Source organism: Bombina bombina, chromosome 1 (genome assembly GCF_027579735.1).
Source record: "Bombina bombina isolate aBomBom1 chromosome 1, aBomBom1.pri, whole genome shotgun sequence".
NCBI classification, from domain to species: Eukaryota; Metazoa; Chordata; class Amphibia; order Anura; family Bombinatoridae; genus Bombina; species Bombina bombina.
The window spans coordinates 168,061,030-168,085,561 of NC_069499.1; the positions used below are offsets into that span (position 1 = coordinate 168,061,030).

The 24,532-nt window shown below is 38.8% G+C and overlaps 1 protein-coding gene across 1 annotated transcript in view; it reads left to right on the forward strand.

The window, feature by feature from the left end:
- EIF2AK4 (eukaryotic translation initiation factor 2 alpha kinase 4) overlaps positions 1–24,532 on the forward strand; it is a 396,156-nt gene that overhangs the window by 29,975 nt on the left and 341,649 nt on the right. Inside the window, exons 6-10 of the mRNA XM_053697714.1 lie at positions 872–1,020; positions 4,796–4,911; positions 8,739–8,896; positions 12,152–12,687; positions 14,052–14,161. Coding sequence (XP_053553689.1) covers positions 872–1,020; positions 4,796–4,911; positions 8,739–8,896; positions 12,152–12,687; positions 14,052–14,161 — 1,069 coding nt within the window. The remainder of the gene's footprint in view (positions 1–871; positions 1,021–4,795; positions 4,912–8,738; positions 8,897–12,151; positions 12,688–14,051; positions 14,162–24,532) is intronic.

Below are 24,532 nucleotides of genomic sequence, written 5' to 3' on the forward strand. Positions count from 1 at the left end.
GTGGCATTTGCGTAGTAATGGCTTTCTTCTGGCGACTCGACCATGCAGCCCATCTTTCTTCAAGTGCCTCGTTATTGTGCATCTTGAAACAGCCACACCACATGTTTTCAGAGAGTCCTGTATTTCACCTGAAGTTATTTGTGGGTTTTTCTTTGTATCCTGAACAATTTTCTTGGCAGTTGTGTCTGAAATTTTAGTTGGTCTACCTGACCGTGGTTTGGTTTCAACAGAACCCCTCATTTTCCACTTCTTGATTAGAGTTTGAACACTGCTGATTGGCATTCTCAATTCATTTGATATCTTTTTATATCCCTTTCCTGTTTTATACAGTTCAACTACCTTTTCCCGCAGATCCTTTGACAATTCTTTTGCTTTCTCCATGACTCAGAATCCAGAAACGTCAGTGCAGAACTGGATGAAAGATGCAAGGGTCTGTCAGGAGTCCAGAACTCATTGATCTTTTATACACACACACTAATTACAAGCAAACAGATCACTGGTGAGGATGGTTACCTTTAATAGCCATTCAAACCCCCTTGTGTCAACTTGTGTGCATGTTATCAGGCCCAAATCACCAGGGTATGTAAACTTGTGAACAGGGTCATTTGGGTAGTTTCTGTTCTCATTATGATGTAAAAAAAGTAAACACAATTGATTGATAATAAATGGCTTCATCCAAACACTAACCATGAGTGAAAGAAAAGTTTTTGTGTTATCGTTTATATTCTCGGAAAAATGGATATATACAATACATGTGTGTGTGTGTGTAAAATATTTTTGATAGACCTAGGTCTGTACTGAATAAAAAACATAAGTAAGTTTTTAATTTTTTTTTTTTATTTTTTTTTTTTATTCTGATGCTGTTTTATAGGAACGAATTGAAAATGCCAATCTGGCTTACCAAGAAAATGTTAATAGGATTAATAATTCAGGGTCCAAAACACCAACCAATACGAATGGAAGCTTAATTGAACAAGGAGGATGTAACAGAAATAGAACAAATTCTGCCATACGCTCAAAGTAAGATGTGTATTTTGTGCTGTAAAGTACCGAATACTGAAAGCTATTTTTTATGCAAATAGAATTTTTAAAATGACACACTTTTATAGTATACAGCAAACTGACCTAAATAAGTTTTAAGATATGTGCCAGTATAAAAACGTTAGGTTAATAAGAGTGTTTATTTAGCTTATATTATGACCTCTTTGGTGCTCTCTATTTAGGGAACACATTAACAATTGGCAACCAGATGAAGTGGGTGCTATTTTTGTCTGAGCTAGTCCAATAGGGCTATTTGTTTCAAAGCTAACCTCAGCAGAAGTTTATTTCAAATAGCTTGCATACTATGAGGAATCTTTACAGTGTAGTTAAAGAGACAAGCCCCATTTATTACAGAAGTAAGAGCAGTTTTCACCTCAATAGTGTATTGCTTTGATTATAAGTTGTAAGAGAGCAGAGCATTATTGAAATATGTTACACTCTATTTTAAATGGTCCTTAAAGAACAGTCCTCAGGGAACCTCTACTTTTCAAATGTGTATCAATCTCTGCCTGTACTACCATCTAGAATGATTTGTATCCGTACCAGCAAAAATACACTCTTAAAGGTACATTGTAATGTAAAAGTAAAATGCTGTAATTAGAGGTTTTAATTTTAGCATGAGTGTCCATTACTAAATATGTCTTTAACACCTGTAAACTGGTCAAATACAAAGCTAAAGTCTTACTCCCCATTGCAATACCGGAGCAGAAAAAGGGCTGAGGAGCCATTAAAGGGACACTAAAGCCAATTTATTTTCTTTCAGAAAGAGCATGCAATTTTAAGCAACTTTCTATGTTACTCCTATTATCAAATTTTCTTCGTTCTCTTGTTATCTTTATTTAAAAAGCAGGAATCTAAAGCTTAATAGCCGGCCCATTTTTGGATGAGAACCTGGGTTATGCTTGCTTATTGGTTTGCTAAATGTAGCCACCAATAAGCAAGCGCTATCCAGGGTGCTGAACCTAAAAGGGTCCGCCGACTCCTAAGCTTAAAGGGACAGTCAAGTCCCAAAAAAACTTTCATGTTTCAAATAGGGCATTTCCAATTTACTTTTATCACCAATTTTGCTTTGTTCTCTTGGTATTCTTAGTTGAAAGCTAAACCTAAGAGGTTCATATGCTAATTTCTTAGACCTTGAAGGCTGCCTCTAATCTAAATGCATTTTGATAGTTTTTCACCACTAGAGGACATTACTTCACTTGTTTCATATAGATAACATTGAGCTCATGCACGTGAATTTACCATGGAGACAGCTCTGATTGGCTAAAAATGCAAGTCTGTCAAAAGTATTGAAATAAGGGGGCAGTCTGCTGAAGCTTACATACAAGGTAATTACAGAGGTAAAACGTGTATAATTATAACTGTGTTGGTTATACAAAACTGGGGAATTGGTAATTAAGGGATTATCTATCTTTTAAAACAACAAAAATTCTGGTGTCGACTGTCCCTTTTAACATTCCTGCTTTTTAAATAAAGATAGCAAGAAAAAAAAAATGATAATAGGAGTAAATTAGAAAGTTGCTTAAAATTGCATGCTCTATCTGAATCATGAAAGAAAAAAAATGTGTTTAGTATCCCTTTAATGCAAATTTATAAATACAAAAGTGTCTGTGATTTGAGAATTTCTGTTGATATAAATCCCATTTTTAGGATTTTGTGTGCTTGAGTGAAAAGTTAAACAGTTTGCTGACATTCATTTTATAGATGAGATTACTATTTTTACTTTAATTTTACTTCTTGAAAATCCAACCATTTGTCAATGTAATTCTAATGTCATGCAAAAGGTGTCTCAAAAAAATCTTTTACAATTTTTAGGAAATAAAATATGTATATGTGGGTTAGGGTATATAATATATACAAATGAAATACACAAGAATACTGGCAGCTTCTAATACATATATTGGTTATTTTGTTTTCCACCACTCAAATCTCAAATTAAAATCTGTTTCTGAAGGCTGACTCTATGAAAAATAAAGTTCAGCGATTTAATTATTGTATATCTATTTGTGTGTGTGTGTAGGGGGATCATCCACTAAAGTGGAGCAGTCAGGCTTATTTTTAGACTTATTGTAAATATTCAGCAATATTGTTGAGTGTCTGTAAATTAACCTTTTTTGGACATTGTATTCCGTCCAAATTTTGCTGGGCTTTAGCGCCGAAGGATGAAAAACAGCGTCCTAACCGCTTGGCTTTCCTGAAGCCACTGGCGCTTCCCTGATGGGATCACGGTCTGGAGGGCATGTCTAGCATCATAGCATCCTAGGGACGCCCACCTGACGCGATCCCATCATTGAAATCTCGTGATCACGTGCATGTTTGCGAGATTTCACTTTTACATCGGAACAGTTGTTCCGATGTAGACACATTAACCCTGGCACGAAAGGGTTAAAGTTTGTGCTTTTCATGGGAGTATTTGATAGCGGACACAGGCAATTAGAGTGGACTTAATGTATTTACTTCACTTCCAGTCAATGTTAGTTTTAATTTATTTGTAGTAATTCATGCATAGCAGTGCAAAAACTGCCCCTCAATCTTATGCATTAAGTTTAAAGGGACAGTCTACTCCAGAATTGTTATTGTTTAAAAAGATAGATAATCCCTTTATTACCCATTCCCCAGTTTTGCATAACCAACACTGTAATATTAATACATGTATTACCTCTGTGATTACCTTGTATCTAAGCCTCTACAGACTGCCCCCTTATCTTAGTGCTTTTGACAGACATGCATTTTAACCAATCAGTGCTGACTCATAAATAACTCCATGGGAGTGAGCTCAATGTTATCTATATAGCACACATGATCTAGCACTGTCTAACTGAAAAACTGTCAAAATGCACTAAGATAGGAGGCGGTTTTCAACAGTTTAGAAATCAGTTTGAGCCTAACTACGCTTAGCTTTCAAAACAAAATACCAAGAGAACAAAGCAAATTTGATGGTAAAAGTAAATTGGAAAGTTGTTTAAAATTGCCCTATCTGAATCATGAAAGTTTTTAATTTTGACTAGACTGTCCCTTTAATTTTAAATAAGGCAGCAGAGGCGTAACTAGAAACCACAGGGCCCATGTGCAAAAATCTAAGAAAATAAGGGGACAGTTTGCAGAGGCTTAGATACAAGATAATTACAAAGGTAAAAAGTGTATTTCTATAACAGTGTTGGTTATGCAAAACTGGGGAATGGGTAATAAAGGGATTATCTTTCCTTTTAAACAACAAAAATTCTGGTGTTGATTGTCCTTTTAAAGACGTTTACTGTGAAATCTCAAGAGATTTAAGTGAAATCTCATGAGATCACAGCAAAGCAATGCAAGACCTCAGCACTGCTGATTGGCTATTTTTTTGTTTGTTCTTATTTTCTTCAACGTGCAGCTTTACAGCAGCTCTAACTGTTCACAGAGCACTTACTCTGGTGAGATAAAGAAAATTTGCGCTAAAATATGTTCTCTTTTTACATAGAGATGTTCATGTGATATTTTCATGTCAGCTTTTTACAGTTATGCTGCATCACTTTCAAGTGATTTAGCATATGAGTATTATGTCCCTTTAAAAAAAGGTTGTGCACTGTAGCATTTTACTTGGTGTATAGTAGATTACTTGCATGCTTTCTGAAATTATTTTTGTTGTTGCTTATCACTAGAAGAAATAATTGATATATAAAACAAATGTAGTCACAGGTGCAGCTTTCTGAGTCTAAACATATTTGTAGTTTGTATCCTAATTGTAATTACAATAAAAGGCTTTTTTTTATACAAGGCGAGATCGTCTATACTCTGTTTGTAGTAGTGATGACAGCAATGCCTCCTATGAAATGCTCACATTTGATATTGGAAGCAGCGGGCAACTGGTTGTGCATCGTGGGAAATGTGTGGGTAAGTGAAAATACGCCTGTCTTGGTTTTTTTTCCTTTTATAATACAAATTTACAAATTGTTCCTTTTGTGTTCTTGGTAATTTTTTTTTTTTGTGGCAGGTGAATTGAAACATTTTAATTCCCACCATTAAAGGGACACTGTACCCAAATTATTTATTTTCTAATTCAGAAAGAGCATTCAATTTTAAGCAACTATCTAATTTACTCCTATTATCAATTTTTCTTCATTCTCTTGCTATCATTATTTGAAAAAGAAGGCATCTAAGCTTTTTTTTGGTTTCAGTACTCTGGACAGCACTTTTTTATTGGTGGATGAATTTATCCACCAATCAGCAAGGACAACCCAGGTTGTTCACCAAAAATGGGCCGGCATCTAAACTTACATTCTTGCATTTCAAATAAAGATACCAAGAGAATGAAGAAAATTTGATAATGGGAGTAAATTAGAAAGTTGCTTAAAATTTCACGCTCAATCTGAATCACGAAAGAAAATTTTTGGGTACAGTGTCCCTTTAACTATGCATTATGAAGGGCCAAACCAAGTGATTATCTCCTGCACGAAGAGCTGAGTTAGCAGGTGAATTGTATGCAGCATTAACTATGCATTGCTCAGGGCGAACTCCGCTCCTCTTGCAGGAGATACTCACTGGGTTTGGCCCTTGATAATGCATAGTTTAATGAACAATTTAAAATCACCTTCAGTTCACCTGTAATTCATCTTTGTGAATATAGCCCTTAATATTTAAATTTTTAGACCACCGCACGTCGCAAGCCTCTTCATATGTCAAAAATGACTAATCTGGCTTCCTCCAATCACGGCATTGCCTCAGGCAATGATTCCCCGGGGGGGAAGCCATGATTGGAGGATGCCGTATTCGTCATTGCTGACATATGAAGTGACGAGCGGCTTTCAAGATTAAAAGGTAAGTATTTTAACCCCTTAACGACTGAGGACGTGCAGGGTACGTCCTGAGAAAAAAGGCAGTTAACGCCTGAGAACGTACCCTGCACGTCCTCAGTGTGGAAAGCAGCTGGAAGCGATCCTGCTCGCTTCCAGCTGCTTTCCGGTTATTGCAGTGATGCCTCGATATGGAGGCATCCTGCAATAACCTTTTTAAGCCATCCGGTGCAGAGAGAGCCACTCTGTGGCCCTCTCTGCACTGTAGATCTGTGGCTTAATGCGTTGGTGGGTGGGAGCCGGACCGGGACTTTCTGCCAGTACTTAAGATGGCGGGGACAATTGTGGGATGGGGGAGGGAAGGGAGCTGTTTGGGAGGGATCAGGGGGTGGGATGTGTCAGATGGGAGGCTGATCTCTACACTAAAGCTAAAATTAACCCTGCAAGCTCCCTACAAACTCCCTAATTAACCCCTTCACTGCTAGCCATAATACACGTGTGAGGCGCAGCAGGATTTAGCAGCCTTCTAATTACCAGAAAGCAACGCCAAAGTCATATATGTCTGCTTTTTCTGAACAAAGGGGATCCCAGACAAGCATTTACAACCATTTGTGCCATAATTGCACAAGCTGTTTGTAAATGATTTCAGTGAGAAACCTAAAATTGTGAAAAATTTTACGTTTTTTTTAATTTGATCGCATTTGGCGGTGAAATGGTGGCATGAAATATACCAAAATGTGCCTAGATCAATACTTGGGGTTGTCTACTACACTACACTAAAGCTAAAATTAACGCTACAAGCTCCCTAAAAGCTCCCTAATTAACCCCTTAACTGCTGGGCATAATACACTTGTGGTGCGCAGTGGCATTTAGCGGCCTTCTAATTACCAAAAAGCAACGCCAAAGCCATATATGTCTGCTATTTCTGAACAAAGGGGATCCCAGAGAAGAATTTACAACCATTTATGCCATAATTGCACAAGTTGTTTGTAAATAATTTCAGTGAGAAATCGAAAGTTTGTGAAAAAGTGAACAATTTTTTGTATTTGATCGCATTTGGCGGTGAAATGGTGGCATGAAATATACTAAAATTGGCCTAGATCAATACTTTGGGATGTCTACTAAAAAAAAATATATACATGTCAAGGGATATTCAGGGATTCCTGAAAGATATTAGTGTTCTAATGTAACTAGCGCTAATTTTGGAAAAAAATGGTTTGGAAATAGCAAAGTGCTACTTGTATTTATGGCCCTATAACGTGCAAAAAAAGCAAAGAACATGTAAACATTGGGTATTTCTAAACTCAGGACAAAATTTAGAAACTATTAAGCATGAGTGTTTTTGGGTGGTTTTAGATATGTAACAGATTTTGGGGGTCAAAGTTAGAAAAAGTGTGTTTTTTTCCATTTTTCCTCATATTTTATAATTTTTTTTATAGTAAATTATAAGATATGATGAAAATAATGGTATCTTTAGAAAGTCCATTTAATGGCGAGAAAAACGGTATATAATATGTGTGGGTACAGTAAATGAGTAAGAGGAAAATTACAGCTAAACACAAACACCGCAAAAATGTAAAAATAGCCTTGGTCCCAAACGGACAGAAAATAGAAAAGTGCTGTGGTCATTAAGGGGTTAACAAAACAAGTGAAATGTAAAGTTTGATAAATGAAAGTGCCCCTGTTTTTTAATCTGTTGTGCAAGTCTACCGTGTTTAATGGTCCTGTAAAATTGTATTTCCTGATTGCACTTTCTACTTTCTTAGGCTTCTGGTTTGCAGACTTGTGTCACAAAAGCGGTTTCACATGATGAAAAAGAGTTTTAAACCTTGTTTTAAAAACAAATCTTTAAATTCACAATTTGACATTTATTTTTCCCCCCTCAAAAAATAAAATGAAAAAATTAATTTCACAGAATGATTTTATCACCTCCTTGTCTTTGACTAACCTGCTGTGTTCAGCTAGTTCCCAGTTGTGCATTACTGTTCCTAAACAAAGGATAGCAAGCGATGGAAACCAATCTGATAATAGAAGTTAATTGGAAAGTTGTTTAAAATTATATGTTCTATCTGAATGGTGAAATAGAAATGTAGGGGTTTTTATGTTCCCTTAATGCAGTAATGGCAAAGTCCATAAACAGTGCTTGTATATTTTATATTTAACACCGCCTATATATTATATGTCTAACACCGCCTGTATATTATATGTCTAACACCGCCTATATATTATATGTCTAACACCGCCTGTATATTATATGTCTAACACCGCCTATATATTATATGTCTAACACCGCCTGTATATTATATGTCTAACACCGCCTGTATATTATATGTCTAACACCGCCTATATATTATATGTCTAACACCGCCTGTATATTATATGTCTAACACCGCCTGTATATTATATGTCTAACACCGCCTATATATTATATGTCTAACACCGCCTGTATATTATATGTCTAACACCGCCTATATATTATATGTCTAACACCGCCTGTATATTATATGTCTAACACCGCCTATATATTATATGTCTAACACCGCCTGTATATTATATGTCTAACACCGCCTGTATATTATATGTCTAACACCGCCTGTATATTATATGTCTAACACCGCCTATATATTATATGTCTAACACCGCCTATATATTATATGTCTAACACCGCCTATATATTATATGTCTAACACCGCCTGTATATTATATGTCTAACACCGCCTGTATATTATATGTCTAACACCGCCTATATATTATATGTCTAACACCGCCTGTATATTATATGTCTAACACCGCCTATATATTATATGTCTAACACCGCCTGTATATTATATGTCTAATACACCCAATTGCTAAAAAATATTTCCTTTTCAATGGGAGATTTATGAGTTTGTGTTTATCAGAACTCTTCTTTATTTGCTTTTCCTTTAGGAAAGGATGAACAGCTGGGTAAATCAGTTTACAATGGTTTGGAGGTAGCTTCTGGAAATTTTGTCATGATATATGAATGGGTCCTTCAGTGGCAGAAAAGTATGGGCAAGTTCCTTACTGACCAAGAGAGAGACAAAGTTGAAAAGTGTAAAAAGCAGGTAAAGTGTTTGTGCAATTAATACATATATCTATTACTGTCGTTTCCTCAGAATGTGTAGCATTTAGTGGAAAGGATACTGCATACATTCTCTCTCTCTGTTCTTTCTTAGTGATATATTTATCCTGGTGACAATGGAAAAATACCATAGAAGGAGGTGGATCAGTAGAGTGTACCATGTATTTATTTTGCAAAAACTACTAGTGCATATTGTATTTTAGAAAAGAATGCAATATAAGCAATGCATTAGCGTTTATACATTATTTACCATCCTGAGTTCTTCATCTTGCATGTGCTCTTTTCATTTAGTCAGCCTGGAGACTGGAAAATATTGTGTTTGTAAACAAAATAAAACTGACATTTTGTAGTGAAAAGTATTAATGATTCACACCTCACAGAAGACGGAACTGGGTCATGAAAGGAGGACTTCCACTATAGTGCTAAAAAGACCACTATACACAGTAGAATAGCACAATCAATACATGCATAATAAATAGACAATGCAAAAGTACTTTGTTTGAATTTCACATGAGTAGTAGATTTTTTTTCTGACTTATCTGGAAGTTTTATTGTTCTACCTACTGCATTGTTACAAAGGTCAGCCATTCACAAAATGCATATACAGTACATATATTCCATGAATCTTGCACATGCTCAGTAGTAGCTGGTGTCTCAGAAAGAGTGCATATAAAAGGATTGTCCATATTTAGATAATAGATGTGAATTAGAAAGTGGTTTTAAATTGTGTTCTCTAGCTGAATCATGAAAGCGTAATTTTGACTTTAGTGGTTCTTTAAAACTGTGCTAGAAGCAACGTATCTTGCAGTTTTACTTTTTTTTTTTTTTTTTTTTTCTTCTTTCCATTAACATATGGTCAGAGATCTTAAAAAGAGCCTGTACTTGGCCTAGTTATATAGACGGAAGTCTCACTGGAAAAAACCCCCCAATATTTATGTGGGTATCTCATTTCTGTCTAGGTACGGGAGATGGAAGGAACAATTTATGTTTAAATATTTTTATTGGTAACATAATTCTTGTTTACTTACAATACAAAGGCTTATCAACCATTTCTCCAGAAACATAATCATCAAGATAACAGTAGATGACAATCCCAATATACCCAAGCAGTGTTCTCCTCCACCCTCCTCCACATCCCAATACCTTTCATAGTCCCAAATAGATCTATCTTTGTGTGTAGAGGGTTCTGGAATATTGCATCCATATTCAGAGTAATCCAAGTTGAATCTTTGTATCCTGGAGGTTGTTCCAGATTGATCGTTACAAAATAATCATCATGTGTGTTTGTTGTTCAGTAATAGGACAGCAAAAAACAAGGTTGATAAATTCTACATTCTCGTAATAATCAAGTAAACATTTAGATTAAGGTATGTAGTTTTCCTCAAAAACTCTTTTCAAACATAATGATTTCGGAAAGGGTAGGGGGGGGTAGGGGGGGGAAAGGGAAGAGGAGGGGGAAATAGTGTCCCCCCTCCCAGCGATCCTCCAAGGCCTACGTAAGATGTTCAGATCCAACCTCTAGGGGTCAGGTCGGCCAGCTCGTTCTCCTCTGGGGAGTGTTGCATTGCTAATCCAGTAGTACCATGTCTTCTGAAAAGTGGCCCTATTGTTTAACGTGTCTGTTGCATATTCATACATAGTGTAGGTGTGGCATATTTTATTGTATACTTCTAACCATGGTGGTGATCCTATCTTCCAGTATTTTGCAATGCAAACCCTTGTCACTGTGCACAGAATTCTAATGAATGTATTGATGTATTTATGGAATCTATCTATGTTGTCGTGTAGTAATGCTTGTTGGATGGTGAGTGTAACCTCTTCTTCTAGTATTTGGCTAATGAGGGCGGAGAGTTTTTGCCATGTCCCTTGTATTTCCCTGCACTCCCACCACATGTGTTTATAGGATCCCAATTCTCCACACCCTCTATAACATAAGTTGCTGCTATTTGGCTGTATATGGGCCGTCCTCACTGGGGTTAAGTACCATCTAAATAGGGTCTTTGTGACATTTTCCTTCAGGTCTATACTAATTAACCCTTTATCAGCTATTTGGAATAGTTCCTCCCATTCCTGTACTTCCTTCTTGGAAGGAACAATTTAAAGGGACATGAAACACAATTTTTATTCTTCAGATAGACTGAGCAATGTATTTCTAACATCAAATTTGCTTAATTCAGTTTGCATGCTTTGTTGAAGAAGCTTTAAACTAATGGGAGCTAGCGGAACACATCTGGTGATCCAGTGACAAGAGACATATACTGTATGTGCAGTCACCAAAAGGCAACTAGCTCCCAGTACTGTAAAACATGTACATATTTCTTTTCAACTAAGGATACCAAGAGAAAAAAGTGAATTTGAAACTATAAGTGAACAAAAAGTGTCGTAAAAAGACGTTCTTTCTGAATTGTACAAGTCTAAATTTGTCTTTTCTATCTCTTTAATTTGTCCTACCATTTGTACACTGCTGTTCCCAAGCCTACCTAGGTATCTTTTTCAACAAAGTATACCAAGAGAAGGAAGCAAATTAGATAATAGAATTAGATTAGAAAGTGGTTTTTAAATTGCATGCTCTATCTGGATAATTGAAAATATAATTTTCACTTTACTGTCCCTTTTTACAGTCAGCTGTCACTGATCACTAATGATTTTCATACGTATAATAATGTTATGAAAGAATTGATCATAAAATGACACAGGAGATAGGAAACCTAAAACTAGGAAAAAAGACAAAAAAACAAAACCAGAGTGGGTATGAGGAGACATATTTGTATCAGGACGACATAACATGAGGTAAAATGAGACACTGAGGGAAAATGATTGGAGAATGCCAATAGGGGTATGTGACATATGGCCTGATGATCTAAAACTCTCCGCTCAGACGAGATTATCCAAGATGTCTCTGCAGTATTTTGAGGACCCTCAAAGAGTTGTAGAAATGCAAATTTTACCTTGAGAGCTGTTTATGTAGCTATGCAAAGTTCAGGAGAAACGCATACAAATTAATGTGTAAAAAATCCCTAATATTTTGCGAGATTTCTTTCCATGGCCGTGAGTTTTTGATCATTGAGCCCAGAAGAAGCTGATATAAGTGGAAGATGAAGTGTCAAACCGTGACAGCCTCACCAGAACAGTATATAAATCTTGATGACATCATAGTTATCATAAACATGCTTTTATGTTAATGTGTAATGTATGTAATTCATTTTTTTTTTTTCTCTCTCCACCTCTCATCCTACAGATTCAGGGCACAGAAACTGAATTCAATTCTCTCACTAAACTGGGCCACCCAAATATTGTGCACTATTTAGCAATGCAAATTAAAGAACAAGAAGATTCAATTTCCGTTGCAATAGTAACTGAGCACGTCAATGGATCTGCACTTTCCAGCTTTCTCCTAAAGGAAGTTCCTGTCTCTGTAGATCAACTGCGTCATTATACCGCTCAACTTTTGTCTGCTTTGGATTATCTACACGTAAATTCAGTTGTGCACAAGGTCTTGTGTGCTTCCAATGTGTTTGTTACTACTGATGGGACAGTGAAATTATCAGACTACAGTCTTTCCAAACGCTTAGCCGATTTGTGTAGGGAAGATATTTTTGAACAGACCAAAGTGCGCTTCAGCGAGGATGCTCTGCCTAGCAAAACTGGGAAGAAAGGAGATATCTGGAAACTTGGTTTAATGCTGCTTTCTCTTAGTCAGGGAAAACTAACAAAAGAATATCCAGTCAAAGTGCCTAGCAACCTTCCTGCTGATTTCCAAGATTTTCTGAAAAAGTAAGCAGTATTGCCGTTACTCTACCTGTGGTTCTGGCTATTAAAGTGTTGGATAAAAAAAATAAATAAAAAAAAATACTGCTAATCACAACGAAATAAAAAACAATACAGAAACATTAAAGGGACATAAAAAAAGTAAAAGGAAAATATTTTAATGTTTAAGAGCATTTTAGTATTGGTTGCATATACTGTATATACCTGCAGAAGAGTTAAACATATAGTTTGTCAGATCCACAACAATAATGTACTATTTGGAGCTAGCTGCAAGGCCGGATTGGCCTACCAAGATACCAGGAAATTTCCCGGTGGGCTGCAGCAGCTGGGGCTGGAAAGCTACAGTTTAATGGATGCAATTGGGCTTTAGAGTGCATATAACAACAATCTGGCACTATTTATATTACAAACTAATATAATATAATTCTGAAACAAAATATTGGGGGGAAGGAGTATCCCAGTAATCTCCTTTGAGAAAAATGGGGTGTGCACATTATACTGAGTCAATGGAAAATAGGGCTGGTCTCCACATTTTCCCGGGCTGCTTTTTATTCCCAGTCCGGCCCTGGCTAGCTGAACACATCTGGTGAGCCAATGACAAGAGGCAGGTGTACTTCACCACCCGCAACCAACTAGCTCCCAGTAGTGCATTGCTGCTCATGAGCCTACCTAGGTAAACAAATGATACCAAGGGAACAAAAGTAAAGAAGTAAATAGAAATATTTCTTAAAATTGCAAGTTCTATCTGAATAAATAAGCTTTATTTTGACTTCCATATCCCTTAACCTCTTCAGTGCTGCAAATAACATAATAAAGCCTAACCCTGCTGCTGTTGTATTACTGTGTGACAGCACTTTCTAGCAGGCACTCTTTTTGTCATGAAATGGGTTATTGGCAATTCTAGTACAGTGAGTCATCAGCAACAAGATCTTGTTACTGTAAATATATCTCACTTTCTCACAGTGGGTTGTCATGACAACTGTGGTGGATATTGCAAATAACGTTATCCCTTTTGAATTCTTACAACAAGTTAATTATCTAACTTTTGATTTGTATTTTACATCATAACATTGTTTTTAATAATATTAACTGAATAGTTTACCTGTGTGAATAATGTTAGATAAATGCAAATGTATATCAGATTACTGCACGGCTTCATGTTAAATTGTGTATAATTAGATACATTATAGTACCAAAATGACATGCTCTAATCGTTGTATTATAATGTCCCTTTTACATTAGTATTTACACTACTTATGGGAGTTAGACCTTGATAGGAGAACATATTTAATACCTTATTATTCATTTTACAAAGATCATTGCATTTCACAAGGCCTCTGTTAAGGTTGGGTTTTCTGTTTTTGTGCTAGATGTGTTTGCTTGGAAGACAAGGAGCGTGCAAGTACACAGTCACTTTTGGGGCACGACTTTATTAATCCACCACCTCCGAAAAGTCTTTCAAGTGAGGACAGTCCTGAAGGTAAAGTGTTTTCTTTGTCTGGTTAAGACATCACAGCATTTGGTTTCTTTGTGAAACAAAACGTTGCAAGAAAACGTTTGTGAAAAGTTGCATTGAGTGTTGGAAAAAAAAATTCAGTATGCAAAGTGCCTGCTTATATAATGTAAGTCAGTGGGAAGTCTAATATTTAATTATTATTTTAAAGCTGGTAAATTACACGCTATCAATGTAAAAGTAATTTCAATAATAGGCTAAAACCTTTAGCTATATTGCTTTGATTACTGTAAAACTTAAACTATGGAAAATACACTGATATACAGTAACTTTAAAGTGCCATAAAACATGTTGAGATCTGTGCCTATCCTAATAATAGTTTGCATATTTTTTTATTTTTTTTAAATTGCTGGCAAGTATTTCTCTTGTTAAGTGTGTTCAGTCCATGGGTCATCCATTACTTATGGGATATATTCTCCTTCCCAACAGGAAGTTGCAAGAGGATCACCCAAGCAGAGCTGTTATATAGCTCCTCCCCTCACATGTCATATCCAGTCATTCTCTTGCAACCCTCAACAAAGAAGGAGGTCGCGAGAGGAGCTGGAGTTTTTACTTAACTATTAACTATTCTTCAATCAAAAGTTTGTTATTTTAAATGGCACCGGAGTGTGCTGTTTTTCTATCTCAGGCAGTATTTGGAAGAAGAAACTGCCTGCGTTTTTTATCTATGATCTTAGCAGGCGTAACTAAGATCCACTGGCTGTTCTCGACATTCTGAGGAGTGGGGTAACTTCAGACTGGGAATAGCATGCGGGGTCCTCCGCAAATGAGGTATGTGCGGTACTTTATTTTCTGGGAATGGAATTGACTAAGAAAATACTGCTGTTACCGTATGATGTAAGTACGGCCTTAAATGCAGTAGTAGCAACTGGTATCAGGCTGATAAATGTATGCGCAGTCGAGTTATATTCTAGGGACTAGAATTTGACTGAGAAAATACTGTTAACACTGAAATAATACTTAAGCCTTCTCTGCAGTGGTAGCAACTGGTAGCAGGCTTAGTGATAGCTTTGCATGACATTGAAAAATGTTGGTTTTTAATAAAACGTTTACTGGCATGTTATTCGTTTTTTGTGAGGTACTTTGGTGATAAATCGCTTTGGGCATGATTTTTTCCACATGGCTACCATATTTTTCTGCATGGAAACCGTTATATCAGGGCTCCCACTGTTGTGATTGGAGTGGGAGGGCCCTTGTTTTAGCGCCTTGTTGCGCAGTTAAAATTATTGCACAGTCTTTCTGCTTCTTCCTCCTTGATCCAGGACGTCTCTAGAGAGCTCAGGGGTCTGCAAATTTCATTTGTGAGGGAGGTAATCAGTCACAGCAGATCTGTGACAGTGTGCTGACTGTGATTAAAAGCGTTAAATCTTAATTGATATCTGTTTTATCCGTTTTGGGTATCGAGGGGTTAATCATCCTTTTGCTAATGGGTGCAATCCTCTGCTAATAGTACACTTCTTGTTAAAGAATTGTTTAATTATATCTGTATTTTTGAAGCGCTGCAGCGCTTTTTATATTGCTTGTAAAACTTATTGAAAGTGATTTCCAAGCTTGTTAGTTTCATTGCTAAGTCTGTTTTAAACATGTCTGATTCAGAGGAAACTGTTTGTTCATCATGTTCAAAAGCCAATGTGGAGCCCAATAGAACGATGTGTACCAATTGTATTGATATTGCTTTGAATAAAAGTCAATCTGTACCGATAAAGAAGCTATCACCAGACAACGAGGGGGAAGTTATGCTGCCTAACTCTCCTCACGTGTCAGTACCTGTGTCTCCCGCTCGGGAGATGCGTAGGATTGAGACACCTAGTACATCTAGGCCCTTACAAATCACTTTACATGATATGGCTAATGTTATGAAAGAAGTATTATATAATATGCCCGAATTAAGGGGCAAACGCGATAGCTCTGGGTTAAGGACAGAGCGCGCTGATGACACGAGAGACATGTCTGATACTGCGTCACAACTTGCAGAACATGAGGACGGTGAGCTTCATTCTGTCGGTGACGGTTCTGATTCGGGGAGACCGGATTCAGAAATTTCAAATTTAAGCTTGAGAACCTCCGTGTGTTACTAGGGGAGGTATTAGCGGCTCACAAACAAAAGACAGTTTGGAGCACCAAAAAAAGAGTGAAAAACAAAAATTCTTTATTTATAACAATAGGGTTACATAACCCCAGGGTAAGAGTGTATAAACAATAAAACGAAAAAACAGAGAACAAAAAGGCTGACCGGTTTCGGCGTGTGCCTTAATCCTAGCCTGCTTAAAAGTGTTAGTAAAATTCACAGCTTAAAAACCCACCTCTGTGTTTCAATTGGGTGTGAAATTCACACCTTTCTAATGGTTGACCAATGATCAACTTCCTAATTTATCAGACACCTGTGTTGCCTACTGACATCACTAATGTTATTAGGTGTGGCGAAGTCTGTGCAGCCCTCTTAAAGTTTTAACTGTAAACTTTCCTTTGCCGACACACAGACCGCACAAAAGTGCCCATCGTCACATCTAATTTACTGCTGAAACAAATTGTAGTTGTATTTAATTAGACTTATAGCTTATATAAGCAAAATTTGCATTTATCTTTTCCCATTTTTATATCAACATATCTCCGTGTATGTAATGCTGTCTAATATCTTACGTATCTTGAACGTTACAACATCTTAGAATAGAAAAAGTTGTGGGACCTGAGACTGCCTGGGTCTGATAATGCCCACTATCCCTTTGTGTACAAACTTTCATAGCAAAAAAGCGATTTGATTACAGCTGTTCGAGGATGCGTGTGTATTTGTTTACATGAGTGACGTATGAATCACACCTCTAGTTCCGCCCTATAGGCTTGCATGCCCCATCGCTTCCACAGCACTAATCCGCCTTCCACTTTAATAATATATGTGGAGGAGGTGTGTTAGCGGTACCCCTGGCCTTTTGTTAGATGGTTTCTCCAAAGTAACCTCACAAAGTGAAGAGCCCTCACTCAATAAATGTACGTTTAACCCTAATAGATGCGGCTGAATAGCTCTATCTGTATAGTGTGCGTCTGCTGCGCTAAGGGGGAGGGGAGGGGGTGGAAGCGGGGTTAGGGGGTGGGGGGGTTTGTGCAATTAAGGTTGACGATAATATGAAATTTAAGCAGATATTTTCTATCCCTAAGAATACTGTAATGGATCTGCTCTGTGAACGGAACACTGTAAAGCTTTTGCTCACTGTTACCTTATTACAATCGTGTGGGCATTGTTCTACAACTAGTTAGATATCAAGTACTGAAATATATATTTTGATTGGGTTATCCTTTGTTGTGTGCATTTATAATTAATGTAGTTTATATTTATAAACTTTTTAAAAAAATTTTTTTAAGTGCTGATTAGAAATTGTTTGTGTAGTATGAAATTATAAGGGAATTACTACAGCTACCAAAAATTAATTAAATCGAATTCTGAGTTCAGGCCCTCTGGAGACCTGGTTCTCAACCTAAAAATCCAGAAGGCCTCCCTTTCTCCCAGTTTCCGTGTTCTATCCAGTCCTCTATTCTGTACAGGGACCTTCTCTATGATAGTCCACGAAAAGTACCTGGGATCTTTTTGGTGTATCACGGAAAAGTGATTGATCTGAGGCGTTGTTAATTCACCTGCTCTTATATCAGCCAGATGTTCCTTTATTCTAACTCGTGCCTCCCTGGTCGTTAGACCTACATATTGGAGGGCACAATGTGTGCATGATATTAGATATACCACGAAATTTGACCGGCAGTTTAGGCACAGTCTCTTCTGGAAAGTTTCACCTGTGACTAGAGACCTAAATGAATCCCCCACTACCACTCTTTCACATGCCTTGCAGGAAAGATAATTGCATCTAAATGTACCATTAAGTCTCAGCCAGGTTGAGCCACTGGTCTCTTCCTGCTTCAGTCTAGTGGGAGCTATTATGTTACCAATCGTACGATTCCTTTTGTAAGCGAATCGTATGCCTTCATTCACTGTATCTTTTAATGCATCATCAGCCGAGAGTAGTTGATAGTTACTTTTGATTATCTGGCATATCTGATGGTACTGTCGTGAATAATCAGTTATGAACATAATTTTGTTACCCTCTTTTAGTTGTTCCCACTCTCTCCTATCCTGCTTCCTGTTCCCATTGCTGTTTTTTGGCCTTCTTTTAGATTGTTCAAGTAACTTGGCCCTGTCCATTCTACTGACCAAATTTCTTTCTTTAGTAACTATCGACTTTTGGTAACCTCTTTCTAACAACCTAGTCGTGAGCTCATCCGCTTGTTCTTCGTATATACGCTGACTAGTACAATTTCTTCTTAAGCGGATAAACTGCCCTCTTGCTACCCCTTTAAAAACCTTCTTTGGATGGCAGCTGGTTGCATGTAGGAGTGAGTTACCTGAGATCGGTTTTCGATAGGTTTCAGTCCTAATTTTCTGACCTGTCTGGCCCTTCAGTGTGATGTCTAAAAAGTTAACTGTGTGTTCCTGAACATCTGAAGTAAAACTGATCCCTGCCGTGTTTTGGTTGAGACCCTTAATAAACTCTTCCAGATCTTCTCTCGATCCCTTCCAGATGAACAACAGGTCGTCTATGAACCGTCTATACCACACTATCTCCTGTCTGAAGGGGTTTCGCTCCCCAAAGACATGGGAGAGCTCTGAATGATTGCGACACGGTGGCAATTCCAGAGAAATTGTGTAGGTTGGATAGATACTATGCGGTACCGGTGTGTACTGACGTTTTTCCTATACCAAAAAGACTTACAGAAATTATCAGTAAGGAGTGGGATAGACCCGGTGTGCCTTTTTCCCCTCCCCCGATATTTAGAAAAATGTTCCCTATAGACGCCACCACACGAGACTTATGGCAGACGGTCCCTAAGGTGGAGGGAGCAGTTTCTACGTTAGCCAAGCGTACCACTATCCCGGTGGAGGATAGCTGTGCTTTCTCAGATCCAATGGATAAAAAATTAGAGGGTTATCTTAAGAAAATGTTTGTTCAACAGGGTTTTATATTGCAGCCTCTTGCATGCATTGCGCCTGTCACGGCTGCAGCGGCATTCTGGTTTGAGTCTCTGGAAGAGGCGATTCGCACAGAGCCGTTGGATGAGGCCTTGAGCAAAGTTAGAACCCTTAAGCAAGCTAATGCGTTTGTTTCAGATGCCGTAGTACATCTAACCAAACTTACGGCTAAAAATTCCGGATTCGCCATACAGGCGCGCAGAGCGCTCTGGCTTAAATCCTGGTCAGCGGATGTAACTTCCAAATCTAAACTACTTAACATTCCTTTCAAAGGGCAGACCTTATTCGGGCCCGGCTTGAAGGAAATTATTGCTGACATTACGGGAGGTAAGGGCCACGCCCTTCCTCAGGACAGGGCCAAACCAAAGGCCAAACAGTCTAATTTTCGTGCCTTTCGTAACTTCAAGGCAGGAGCAGCATCGACTTCCTCCGCTCCAAAACAGGAAGGAACTACTGCTCGTTACAGACAAGGTTGGAAAGGCAACCAGTCATGGAACAAGGGCAAGCAGGCCAGAAAGCCTACTCCCGCCCCTAAGACAGCATGAAGTCAGGGCCCCCTATCCAGAGACGGATTTAGTGGGGGGCAGACTTTCTCTCTTTGCCCAGGCTTGGGCAAGAGATGTGCAGGATCCCTGGACGTTAAAGATTATATCTCAGGGATACCTTCTGGATTTCAAATCCTCTCCTCCACAAGGGAGGTTCCATCTTTCGAGGTTATCGACAAACCTAGTAAAGAGAGAGGCATTTCTACAATGTGTACAAGACCTCTTAATCATGGGGGTGATACACTCAGTTCCGTGATCGGAACAGGGACAAGGATTTTACTCAAATCTATTTGTGGTTCCCAAAAAAGAGGGAACCTTCAGACCAATCTTGGACTTAAAGATCTTAAACAAATTCCTAAGGGTACAATCGTTCAAGATGGAAACCATTCGAACCATCCTACCCATGATCCAAGAGGGTCAATATATGACCACGGTGGACTTAAAGGATGCTTACCTTCATATACCGATTCACAAAGATCATTATCGGTACCTGAGGTTTGCCTTTCTAGACAGGCATTACCAGTTTGTGGCTCTTCCCTTCGGGTTAGCCACGGCCCCGAGAATTTTTACGAAGGTTCTGGGCTCACTTCTGGCGGTACTAAGACCACGAGGCATAGCGGTGGCTCCGTACCTGGACGACATTCTGATACAAGCGTCAAGTTTTCAGAATGCAAAGTCTCATACAGAGATAGTTCTAGCATTTCTGAGGTCGCATGGGTGGAAAGTGAACGTGGAAAAGAGTTCTCTGTTACCACTCACACGGGTTCCTTTTCTAGGGACTCTTATAGATTCTGTAGAGATGAAGATTTACCTGACGGAGTCCAGGTTATCAAAGATTCTCAATGCTTGCTGTGTCCTTCATTCCATTCCAAGCCCATCGGTAGCTCAGTGCATGGAGGTAATCGGCTTAATGGTAGCGGCAGTGGACATAGTGCCATTTGCGCGCCTGCATCTCAGACCGCTGCAACTATGCATGCTCAGTCAATGGAACGGGGATTACTCAGATCTGTCCCCTTTGCTAAATCTGGACCAGGAGACCAGAGATTCGCTTCTCTGGTGGTTGTCGCCGGTTCATCTGTCCAAGGGAATGACCTCTCGCAGGCCAGATTGGACGATTGTAACAACGGATGCCAGCCTTCTAGGCTGGGGAGCAGTCTGGAATTCCCTGAAGGCTCAGGGATCGTGGACTCAGGAGGAGAAACTCCTCCCAATAAACATTCTAGAATTAAGAGCAATATTCAATGCTCTTCTGGCTTGGCCTCAGTTAGCAAAGCTGAGGTTCATCAGATTTCAGTCGGACAATATCACGACTGTGGCTTACATCAATCATCAAGGGGGAACCAGGAGTTCCCTAGCGATGTTGGAAGTCTCGAAGATAATTCGCTGGGCAGAGTCTCACTCTTGCCACCTGTCAGCGATTCACATCCCAGGCGTAGAGAACTGGGAGGCGGATTTCCTAAGTCGCCAGACTTCTCATCCGGGAGAGTGGGAACTTCACCCGGAGGTATTTGCTCAACTGATTCGTCGTTGGGGCAAACCGGATCTGGATCTCATGGCATCTCGCCAGAACGCGAAGCTTCCTTGTTACGGATCCAGGGCCAGGGACCCGGGAGCGGTGTTGGTAGATGCATTAGCAGCCCCTTGGGTTTTCAACATAGCTTATGTGTTTCCACCATTTCCGTTGCTACCTCGACTGATTGCCAGGATCAAACAGGAGAGGGCATCTGTAATTCTGATAGCGCCTGCGTGGCCACGCAGGACCTGGTATGCAGACATAGTGGACATGTCGTCCTGTCCACCATGGTCTCTTCCTCTGAGGCAGGACCTTCTAATTCAGGGTCCTTTCAACCATCCAAACCTAATTTCTCTGAGGCTGACTGCCTGGAAATTGAACGCTTGATTCTATCAAAGCGTGGGTTTTCGGATTCGGTTATTGATACATTAATACAGGCTCGGAAACCTGTGACAAGAAAAATTTACCATAAGATATGGCGTAAATATTTATATTGGTGCGAATCCAAGAGTTACTCATGGAGTAAGGTTAGGATTCCTAGGATATTAGCTTTTCTACAAGAGGGTTTAGAAAAGGGTTTATCCGCTAGTTAACTAAAGGGACAGATTTCAGCTCTGTCCTTTTACACAAACGTCTGGCGGAGCATCCAGACGTCCAGGCCTTTTGTCAGGCTTTGGCTAGAATTAAGCCTGTGTTTAAAGCTGTTGCTCCTCCGTGGAGCTTAAACTTGGTTCTTAAAGTTCTTCAGGGTGTTCCGTTTGAACCCCTTCATTCCATTGATATTAAGCTTTTATCTTGGAAAGTTTTTTGTTTTTGATGGCTATTTCCTCGGCTCGAAGAGTATCTGAGTTATCTGCCTTACATTGTGATTCTCATTATCTGATCTTTCATTCAGATAAGGTAGTTCTGCGTACTAAACCTGGGTTTTTACCTAAGGTTGTTTCTAACAGGAATATCAATCAAGAGATTGTTGTTCCATCATTATGTCCTAATCCTTCTTCAAAGAAGGAACGTCTTTTGCATAATCTAGACGTGGTCCGTGCTCTGAAGTTCTACTTACAGGCAACTAAAGATTTTAGACAAACTTCTTCTCTGTTTGTCGTTTACTCTGGACAGAGGAGAGGTCAAAAGGCTTCGGCTACCTCTCTCTCTTTTTGGCTTCGTAGCATAATACGTTTAGCCTATGAGACTGCTGGACAGCAGCCTCCTGAAAGAATTACAGCTCATTCCACTAGAGCTGTGGCTTCCACCTGGGCCTTTAAGAATGAGGCCTCTGTTGAACAGATTTGCAAGGCTGCAACTTGGTCTTCACTTCATACTTTTTCCAAATTTTACAAATTTGACACTTTCGCTTCTTCGGAGGCTGGTTTTGGAAGAAAGGTTCTACAGGCAGTGGTTCCTTCTGTTTAATGTTCCTGCCTTGTCCCTCCCATCATCCGTGTACTTAGCTTTTGTATTGGTATCCCATAAGTAATGGATGACCCGTGGACTGAACACACTTAACAAGAGAAAACATAATTTATGCTTACCTGATAAATTTATTTCTCTTGTAGTGTGTTCAGTCCACGGCCCGCCCTGTCTTTTTTAAGGCAGGTTCTAAATTTTAAAATTATAACTCCAGTCACCACTGCACCTTATAGTTTCTCCTTTCTCGTCTTGTTTCGGTCGAATGACTGGATATGACATGTGAGGGGAGGAGCTATATAGCAGCTCTGCTAGTAATGGATGACCCGTGGACTGAACACACTACAAGAGAAATAAATTTATCAGGTAAGCATAAATTATGTTTTTTCCCCCCTCAAAAATAAGCAAAATAAGTTACATAGCCATGCTGTTTGGAGTAGTCTGATCCACCCCCCTTATCGGTGTTTACAGAAACACAGGCATTATATTTCACAGCAGCTTATTTGCTTCTAGGCATAATCTAGCAGATAATGAGTGCTAAAGTCTGCATTCTAACAAACAATGGTAGATATACAGTGGATATAAAAAGTATACACACCCCTGTTAAAATGTCAGGTTTCTGTGATGTAAAAAAATGAGACAAAGATAAAACATTTCTGAACTTTGTCCACCTTTAATGTGACCTATAAACTGTACAACTCAATTGAAAAACAAACTGAAATGTTTTAGGTAGAGGGAAGAAAAAATATAAAAATAAAATATGGTTGCATAAGTGTGCACACCCTTAAACTAATACTTTGTTGAAGCACCTTTTGATTTTATTACAGCACTCAGTCTTTTTGGGTATGAGTCAGCATGGCACATTTTGACTTGGCAAGATTTGCCCACTCTTCTTTGCAAAAACACTACAAATCTGTCAGATTGCGAGGGCATCTCCTGTGCACAGCCCTCTTCAAATCACCCCACAGATTTTCAATTGGATTCAGGTCTGGGCTCTGGCTGGACCATTCCAGAACTTTAATCTTCTTCTGGTGAAGTCATTCCTTTGTTGATTTGGATGTATGCTTTGGGTCGTTGTCATGCTGAAAGATGACGTTCCTCTTAATGTTCAGCTTTCTAGCAGAAGCCTGAAGGTTTTGTGCCAATATTGACTGGTATTTGGAACTGTTCATAATTCCCTCTAGCTTAACTAAGGCCCCAGTTCCAGCTGAAGAAAAACAGCCCCAAAGCATGATGCTGCCACCACCATGCTTCACTGTGGGTATGGTGTTTTTTTGGTGATGTGCAGTATTGTTTTTGCGCCAAACATATCTTTTGGAATTATGGCCAAAAGGTTCAACCTTGGTTTCATCAGACCATAACACCTTTTCCCACATGCTTTTGGGAGACTTCAGATGTGTTTTTGCAAAATGTAGCCTGGCTTGGATGTTTTTCTTAGTAAGAAAAGGCTTTAGTCTTGCCACTCTACCCCATAGCCTAGACATATGAAGAATATGTGAGATTGTTGTCACATGTACCACACAGCCAGTACTTGCCAGATATTACTGCAGCTCCTTTAATGTTGCTGTAGGCCTCTTGGTAGCCTCCCAGACCCGTTTTCTTTTCGTCTTTTCATAAATTTTGGAGGGACGTCCAGTTCTTGGTAATGTCACTGTTGTGCCATATTTTCTCAACTTGATGATGACTGTCTTCACTGTGTTCCATGGTATATCTAATGCCTTGGAAATTCTTTTGTACCCTTCTCCTGACTGATACCTTTTAACAATGAGATCCCTCTGATGCGTTGGAAGCTCTCTGTGGACCATGGCTTCTTTCATGTAATTGGCAAGAGTCCATGAGCTAGTGACGTATGGGATATACATTCC